This window comes from Dipteris shenzhenensis, chromosome 7 (genome assembly GCF_047967505.1).
Source record: "Dipteris shenzhenensis isolate YYH24624 ecotype China chromosome 7, Dip_SZ_1.0, whole genome shotgun sequence".
Lineage (NCBI taxonomy): Eukaryota > Viridiplantae > Streptophyta > Polypodiopsida > Gleicheniales > Dipteridaceae > Dipteris > Dipteris shenzhenensis.
In genome coordinates, this window is record NC_141602.1 from 36,077,658 (window position 1) to 36,086,405 (window position 8,748).

Here is an 8,748-nt window from a genome sequence, read left to right on the forward strand (position 1 = left end):
TTGTGTCATTATGTCTCCATAATGAGTCTAATGTGATAGCATGAGATGTGAAATATCATTTCAGGCCATGACTGCACTCTTGTGTTAATGAAATGGTGATCCATGACATAGTGGATGAAGGGCTTGCTCGCTTACATGTTGTGTAATTACTTGCGTTTGCTCGATTTTTGGTAGTCCTCCTTGGCTTTCGGCCCGGCCCGCCTTGAATTAGCGATTGGGCACACTCTCTCTAACTATGTTCCTTGACTTGGAGAACTTGGCTTCAACATTCTCTTAGACTATGTTCCTACACTTGGAGAACTTGGCTTCAACATGCAAATTCGACTCTTTTCTACGTATTCCAAATTTCCAATGAGCTCTAGGAACTTGTGTCGGTATGTGTTGCAGTCATTGGAGTGCTTACTGCTGCTAGTGTGGACTCATCATGCTCGAACTTCCTACTACTGCTGTGGACTCGTCGTGCTCGAATGTAGTGTTCGGGAAATTAATAAGAAGTATCATATTTGGAAATGATGAGAGAGGAAATGATTCCCCTTCCTATGGGGGTCATGCTCATTGTCATTGCTGAGATCTATAAGAGCCAGGTGGCATTAGGAGAGTGGGGGACTATATATCAGCAGATATGGATCCAATAGACAAAGCATATGCTGAGTCGTAGGCCTCCAATGGATTACGAACCGCATGAGCGTCGAGCGTTTGGAGATGGGCGAAATAGGATTTCGTAGATAGAGAGCAAGAAACCGAGGGTGGAGAGGACAATTCGTAACGAGGACGACGCGATCACTCATCACGCAACAGGAGAGACAGAAAAAGAGAGCGAGACAACTACCAGTGATAGAGCCAGAAAGAGAGCGACGCAAATAGCTATAAAAAGAGAGCGAGAGAGCGAGAGAGAGTGACTGTAAGAGCCATAAAAGAGAGCAAGAGGGCGAGAGAGCGCGAGCTCTGTCTGTTACATAAGGAATTCCGCGAAACTGGAGGAAAAATTGTGGCTGGACGAGAAGAATAACGCTGCTGAGGAGGGGGAAGCAGGAGTGGTGCCTAGCTTGTTTTCCTGAAAGGCCCCCAAATCATGGCTTTCGCCCCCGTTGCTCCTCCCCCTCCTGCTCTCAGTGGTTCTCTTCCTTCTTTCCTGCCCTCCCTCTCCCACTGTTTGTCCCTGCGGCCAACATTGTCTCTCAGGTGCCGTCTTTCGATCCTTTCTTCTACTGCGCTACTTTGAGGTGCGGCTAGCTCCCTTTGCGCTGCTGCATTTCGTCACAAATGGGGTTTCTTGCACGAATCGAAAGTTGAGCGTGCTCAGCCATAAATGCACAATTATTTGAGTAGACGGTTTTAAATGAAGCGAAAGCGCCCATAAACGGCCGAATTCGGATGTTGGCAGATCGTGTCTAAGACGACGTGGGCAGCAATGCAGGAGGCTACAGCGCTTTCAGAGCTCGCGAAGAGATTTTTCTATAAGTGCTGAAGTAAAATATGTCGATGGAGAGGAGGCCAAGAAGCTTGTAACGGAGGAAGGATATACAGTCTTAGACATCCGTGACAGGATTCAATACGAGAAGGCACACATTACTCCCAGCGTGCACGTTCCGGTCTACATTGAAAATACCGATAATGACTTAGGTACTGTGGTTCTTCAAGTAATAGCTGGAGTTACATAGACGAGATCGTGTAGTTATTTTGTTGAATGTGTGGCTCCAGCTAGTCGTCTTATGCTGCTTATGCGTACGGATCATGCGCCAGGGAAGTACGTATTGGAAGCCAAATTCTGCAGATATTTTTAATGTGAGTGTTTTAGTATCAGCTCCTGCTTAACCGCACTCTACTCTGGTGCCACGCTTGGATTAAAAGAGAAGTGTCCACTATTTACTGGGAGGCACACTTTTCACGCATTATCTTTATGGTATGAGTTGTCAGACTTGTCCACTTTTTACAGAGTCTACCCAAGAGACACCGCGGGCCTTTAGAAACCCAGTACATCAGTACAGCTGCTTATGCTTGGGCACCGATGACGACATAAGCATTGCTTTGCTTGCTAGATATCTCTAGCTTTTGTTTCTCAAATAGTTTTGTTAGCTCATTTTTATTCTCTTTCTTTTTCTCTTCTATTTTCAATATAGAATTTTGGACTTTAGAACAACTAAAATCTGAATTTGTACGATTGGATATATTCTAGTCTTACAAAGGTATATGGTATGAGTTGTCAGTATACCCTCTACTCGACATTAATGAAGGTGGGTGGATATCATGCTCTCTTTTTAATTACACCTTGTTTGTCTCTCAGAGTTCATAGAAGGGTCGTCCTCCTTTTGAAGGATGAATGTGTACACACATGGCTCTTACTATAGAAGGCATAGGTTAAAATGCTTTGAAAAGATTAATCTATGTACAAGCATAGTTTAATTGTCCATTGTGGGTGTAAACAAATGGGTGGATTAAACATGAGTTGTCGGATGTTTAAACATTTGAGTCTGGATGTTAGATTCCAGCAGGTTTTTTGAACTGAGCCACACCCATTACCAATTAAAAACCTTATCATCACAGGCATCTATATACCCATGGGAAGATGCCCGAAGCAGCCAGAAGGACTGCCAACGGACAGGACACGGGGACATGTAGTCTATGTAGGGCCGTGAACAGGCTGCCTGCAGGACCAATAGCAGCAGCAGATCCAGGGTGAGAAACAGGGCAGCTGCTTCTTAGTCTAGGTTGGCCCTCTACAGGAGGGGGAGCAGCCAATAAAAGGCCTTTTATCCTCTTATTGTACATCATCCAGTCTCAGCTGCTCCCAGATCCTCATCAGGTAGCAGCGCCCACACTCAGCAGGGAGAGCAATCTGCCCCTCTTCGCTTCATCATCATGTGGAAGGCCAAGCCTTCACTGTTTTGTAGAAGGAGCTGTCTACCTTAGAGTTCTATACATACAGCCATTGGTTTAAAAATATTCTATGGAGGGGTTCCAGTTGCATCCAGTTTGAGCACTTGCCCTCAATGTAAGGGGCATGAAGTTTACATTACTCTCTCACTATTATGCCCGTTCTAACTATTGGGTGTGGAATCATGAATGCTAACAATCACGAATGAGCCACTGGATACTACTGAAGGACTCCCTCAATTAAGGGGCCTGAATATAATATTTGGTTCCTCAGTGGAGAGGCTGGATCTGACTGGAATAAGAGGAGTTATTATGCTACTCCGTCAGGATGTTTTTCCAGGATTGGATGCTAAAGGTGACTGGTAGAAGTACAATGTTTGTCAAAGATTGGCATCAGATTGGACTGGTTGCATGACATATAAGGCCAGGACCCAGCCATATCCGTAAGTGGTGGAATTTCCTCTAAAGTTGTTTTGCCATCATAACATTTGAAGGAAGCCTCAAGCAGTTGCACCACTCCAAGAATTAAGTGGCAGGATACTTTCATCTGTTAACAACAAAAAATCTAATTTGTATGATTGGACATATTCTAGTCTTACAAAGATATATGTTAATAGAAAAAATCTCTGCATTGGATAACACTTTGTCTCTTATGAGGTCAGCCAATGTCGGGTGCTGATGGGTGGTAGCCACTGAGTTGAACATCGTTTTCGGCAAGGTGATAGGATGAGTTCATGACTTTTCTGTTCTTCAGGCCCACCATGTACTTGAGAGGGCGTACATGCTTTTGCAATCATCAGGTGAGCTGCAACGATTGTCAGGCCAGATTAGAAACATGGCTGCAGACTTACAAGAGCATCTACATAGCTGCGAGTTGAGGACTGAGCATCTCGATTCTCCTTTAACCATTTGTGAAGACGGCCTGCTTGCCATTATCCTTTCTAGCATAGGTACTACTAATAAAATCTCATTGCTTTGCTTTTGGATCACGATATGTGACCTTGATAGCTCATCTTAGTAGTGCTTCATGGACAAGAATTGCGTGTTGATTCGGGCTACAGAGCGACCTTTTTGTGACTAAACAGTCTCTGGAATTCATAATTTTTCTTGGGATTAGTGTTCCCGTAGCCAGTCAATGATGTGGTTAGTAAGTTTACATCTAGAGATGTTACACACATGCACACACAGAGGGACTCGATATTCAAAAGTTTATCATCAGGATTATGGAATGCCTTTGGCGTACTAAGCATTAGTAAGGTGCTTCGCCTTCTCAAATGTAATTTAGTCTGTTCGCCCAGGATGCATGGGGGTTTGAACATTCTTAACATTCACACTTATATGTTGGCTCACAAGGCCACCCTATTGCTTTCCTTTTTGGAGCAACGTCAACCATGGGCTGTTACACGCACACACACACGCACACACACCCACCCACCCACCACCCACCTTCATAAGACTAGAATATATCTAATCTTACAAATTTATGGACTAAACCTTTTTCAACAGTAGGAGAACATATTAGAAGGATCTTTTTTCGGGGGGAAGGGTGGGTTGGGGGAGAAAGAAATCAGAAAAGAGAGAAAGGAAGCAAAACTTCACAAAATCTAAGGGAAAGGATTGGCATAACTCTTTGAGGATGTCTTGGCCCAGAAGTGGAGGTGATATAGTGTATTGCAACCTGTAGGTGGATTGGCATGGTATCAGAAAGTTCAAGGGAAGCTGATTTTGTGAAGGCAGAACTCAGATGTCTGGTTGAACACACTTGCTATGAAGGCCCCCATCTATAAACTTTAGAGGAAACTCCACCAGTTAAGGATATGGCTGGGCCCTGGCCTTATATGTCATGCAACCTGTATGTCTGTGTAGCCAAGAGTTTGCAGTTTGTTTCTTTAGAAACTCGTATAGATGGCTGATCCTGTCCTGAATATGTTGCTACCAGGGGATTTATGCAGGCTATCTTACATCTCATGCCACGCTGCAATTCATTATTGCCTCGGGTTCCTGCTCTGCTGCTTATGTGATATTCACAATCTGGTAAAGCTCAATGATGATGGAAACTATGTTAGCATGTTTGGATTGCAGGCACATGAAAAAAATTCATGCCTCTTATAACATATCTCAGGACTCATCTGAGTAACTATTGGCTGTCGTCTTTACTCTCCTTTTTATGCTTATTTGAATAGGGTGCAATTATGTCATCTCCTCAAGGCGTGGCCTTTGATGTCAGTGCAACAAGTAGAACACAGTATCGATCCATGTTGCCCTGCATCAGGCTCCCTATAAAGGGCATGAACAGCTACATGTTCAGAGCCTGGGCATGGAAAGGTGTCTGCATGATTTTTGTCACAACCCTTGTGGTCTTTTGTGCCTAGTCAAAGTTTGATTCAAGTACACTATGGCATCCATTGGCATACCTAGCTTCATGTACAGGTTCAGACAGGTGTAGTGAAGACCTTTGATAGAAACTAGGTCACAATCATGGCAATTGTCAGGATTTCTGCCATCCCCTCCTCTTGCTCACCCTCTGAATTTGATCATAGATTGCAAAGTACCTGCCTGTCCCACTTTTTGTCCATACTCTGATAGACTCGGTCACAGGGAGTCATAGATTTAATACGATTTGCCATGTGATCTTGTTAGATGCATTTTCTTGATCGTCAAAGTTCGAAGCACTCATATAGAAATAATTACCTTTCGTATTGGCTGCCTGATGGTCAGCTTCCCAGGAAATGAATCATAACAACGGTGGTATAAATCTTTTGTTCATTGTAACTCCGTTTTAAACGGTCTTGATTGGTTTGAAAAGAGTGAATGTGTTGAGTGACAGGGCATAACCTGATAAGACAGGGTAACTTGCAGGTACTATTGTAATCAGGACTCTGCATAACAACTTTTCTGGCCTTTTCTATGGCTTGGCGTTTACAAAGCCCAATCCTGAGTTTGTTTCATCAGTAGAGAAAAATTTTCCGAAGGACAGCAAGCTATTACTGGTCTGCCAGGAGGGTTTGAGGTGGGCTCATTCTCACTGGTAGCTTAATAGCTTTTAGTGGGGTTTCTTTGCACGAAAATTGGAAAAACCACAAAGTTATGACTAAAGAAAATTTACTTTTTGAGCTTCATTTTGGGTACAGGTCGGGGGCAGCTGCAGATAAACTTGAACGTGCAGGGTTCCAAAACTTAGCCTACATAAGTTTTGGACTGCAGAAAGTTAAGCCAGGTTTGAATACCTGAACAATTGTATGGTCAGGTTTCCTTGCATTTTTGTCAACAGTTGAGTGCATTCTGAGAACATTTCCACCACTGTCGGAGGCAGGAGTTTTCGAGAAAGAGGGACCTAAGGAACTACAAGATGCAGGGAAGGGAGGGCTAGTTACAGTTCAGGGAAAGATTTCAGCTGTCCTTGGAACTGTCCTTATCGGTAAGTGCAGCTATCAACTAGTGAGAGTGCCTTTGTAGGTAATTTCCTGCATTTGTTCAGTAGCAAATTTCTGTTGAGATCCCTTTGTAGCAAGCATATATTAAGAACTTAAAATCTGCCTTGTCTAATATTCCTGCTATGTCTTCATTTGAGTTTCAAGGATGCCAGAAGTACTTGAATCATGCACCAAGTCTATACACATGTGGTTTCTCAAAATGTCTTGATGTGTGTGTATTTATGATTGAAAGGGTGGAATGCAATTAGGGAAACCATATCCAACTAGAAGTGCATTCACACACAATTTTGCTGAAAGGCAGTATGGTCTTGACAGAAATGAGTGCTTCTGAAACCGTTCGTCTATTTTAATTACATGTCTCTTATGTGTCAATTAATTGCTGGCATTGCATTATTGGATTGGTTTGCTTTTATTTTGGGCCTTGTATTCACTTATTATATTTCTTCAGAGGATAACATCTGTCATATTTGAGAATGGTGAGCGTACAATTTATTCAAGGATTTCCTTGTCTGCAGTTTCGCTTCATTGCATTTTGAATTGTGAAGCTGAGACAAATTTGTAAATTTGTAATTGAATCTTGACTTTGGAAGATTTTTTGATATATCGGTCTGATTGTGCCTCTGAGCGTTTTTGAAGCTGAAAAGATTCATACGTTGCTCTGTTTTTAAAATTTTAATGTAGTTTAGAAATCTAACTTGTTGCTCACAACTCGATCTTTGCAGTGGCTTTTCTGTTCATAACATTTTTCCCAACTCAAGCAGAACAGTTATTCTTCAAGTAAGGCATGTGAGCTCCTTTCTTCAGCTGATTCTCAGCATTAACATTCCGGCATAGGAAACATCAAGCATGATGTTTTGTAGTCACAGTTCTCCTGGTAATAAGTGATTTTTAGAACTTTTCCAATTATGTGGATGAAAAGCAAAAAAGCGCATGGATACTACAGTTTCTAGGCCTACGTGTAATTGAGTGTAATTTTGAATGGCTTCAGTTTTTCTTCTCGTGTCATCTTGTACTAAAACTTGTTGGTTTGATCTCAATTTATATTAAAATGAGGTATGTCAATCCTAGGCTTCTAGAAGATATTTTTTATTTTGGTCATTTGAAAGATGTTATTAATTTGCAAATGTTATGCTTATTTGTATTTTATACACCGGTATTTTGTTACTCTGGTTCATTTTTTTTCTTTTAGTAGTATTCTTTGAGCCCACTTCTAAATTTCTACAATACATGGTGTTGTCTGAGGCGTCTGAGGCTTGTTGCTATGTACATTATTTATATCTCAAGCCCTAGGCATTTGGAAAATGCTGCAAGAGGTGCGACGTTACTCATGTCCCTAGCTACTTGCACTCAGAAGGGTATAGAGGTAGGTAATTCTGTAGGCAAGGAAGGAACACTAAAGCTAAAGATTGCTGAGTATGAGAGTATTTTGTTAGAGCAGAAATTGGATGTAGATGATTATCTCTTTAATTAGTCTCACTGATAAGAGAGAAGACCTTGCATGACAGTTGCAATCTAAGGACTTTGAGGTAGGTGACAAAACAGGCAACGTTTGTTTAGCTGAAGATTTGAGTATCTGAGTATGAGGAGCATTTGTAAAAGTTAAAATAGATATATGTGATTACCTCTCTTTGTGCTAGTACTGTAGATTAGCTTAAATAATAGGATTCAAGGTTAATTTCTGTTGGTTAACGTTGTACTGGATGTTTGTGTCCTCATACAAGGATGTTTTAGTACTCGGTTCCTTATTGATGCGAGGAAATTATGAATCAAGGTTACGTCTTTTTTGTAAACAAAATGAGGTTAACCAAGTAGATATCTCTTGACAAACGTGTTAAGTTTGGTTACTTGTCATATAGTAATACTTTAAGTGCAGTTAGAATGCCATCCGAGGGATAAAGTAAACAAATAAACACAATTGTCAAACTATTAAAACATTTCCAAGATGTGTAATGAAATTATATACTTTTGCATATGTAGCATGTATGTATGTACATAAACATACTAAGGTCCACCCGTAAGTATATGATTGCTTTACTTTGCACTGGGTGTTACAAACAAGCGTTCAGTTTAACTTAATTTTTTGGGAATAATGTCTCTCGATCGACATCAATTTAAAGACCCGTGTTGGATCATTTCTTCCGCTAAGCCTATACTTAAAGACCTAAAATGCTATGATATCTTGATTGTTGTTCAAGATCAAAATTATTGCATTGGTGCAAGCAAGAATTGAGCGAAATTTCAACCTTGGCCCTCCTTAAGAAATAAAGAGGTCATGTATGTTAACATCTCAACTTGGAGCTTCTTTTTTATGTTCTCTAAGTTGATGTATCATGTATGTGAACTTTTGAACTTGCAGCTCTTCTAATAAAGAGGAAAGTATGATAGTGGAATGGTTGCTTGGATACGTTTACGTATCGTTGAGTATTTGTAAGCATCTCCT

The 8,748-nt window shown here is 41.3% G+C and overlaps 1 protein-coding gene across 1 annotated transcript; it reads left to right on the top strand.

Annotated features, from left to right (window-relative positions):
* The first annotated feature begins 632 nt into the window (after positions 1–632).
* On the top strand, positions 633–7,295 carry LOC147900280 (Rhodanese/Cell cycle control phosphatase superfamily protein). The gene is made up of 6 exons (XM_087377440.1): positions 633–1,182; positions 1,385–1,623; positions 5,734–5,884; positions 6,006–6,091; positions 6,188–6,292; positions 7,031–7,295. Exons 1-6 carry the CDS (start codon positions 1,073–1,075, stop codon positions 7,087–7,089), a joined length of 750 nt encoding a protein of 249 aa, XP_087233566.1. The 5' UTR covers positions 633–1,072; the 3' UTR covers positions 7,090–7,295.
* Positions 7,296–8,748: the final 1,453 nt, after the last annotated feature.

Coding starts and splice junctions, on each gene's coding strand:
- LOC147900280 (XM_087377440.1), top strand. CDS start 1,073: ATGGCTTTCGCCCCCGTTGCTCCTCCCCCTCCTGCTCTCAGTGGTTCT. Junction 5,885..6,005: donor GTCTGCCAGGAGGGTTTGAG/GTGGGCTCATTC, acceptor TTTTGGGTACAG/GTCGGGGGCAGCTGCAGATA. Junction 6,293..7,030: donor CCTTGGAACTGTCCTTATCG/GTAAGTGCAGCT, acceptor CGATCTTTGCAG/TGGCTTTTCTGTTCATAACA.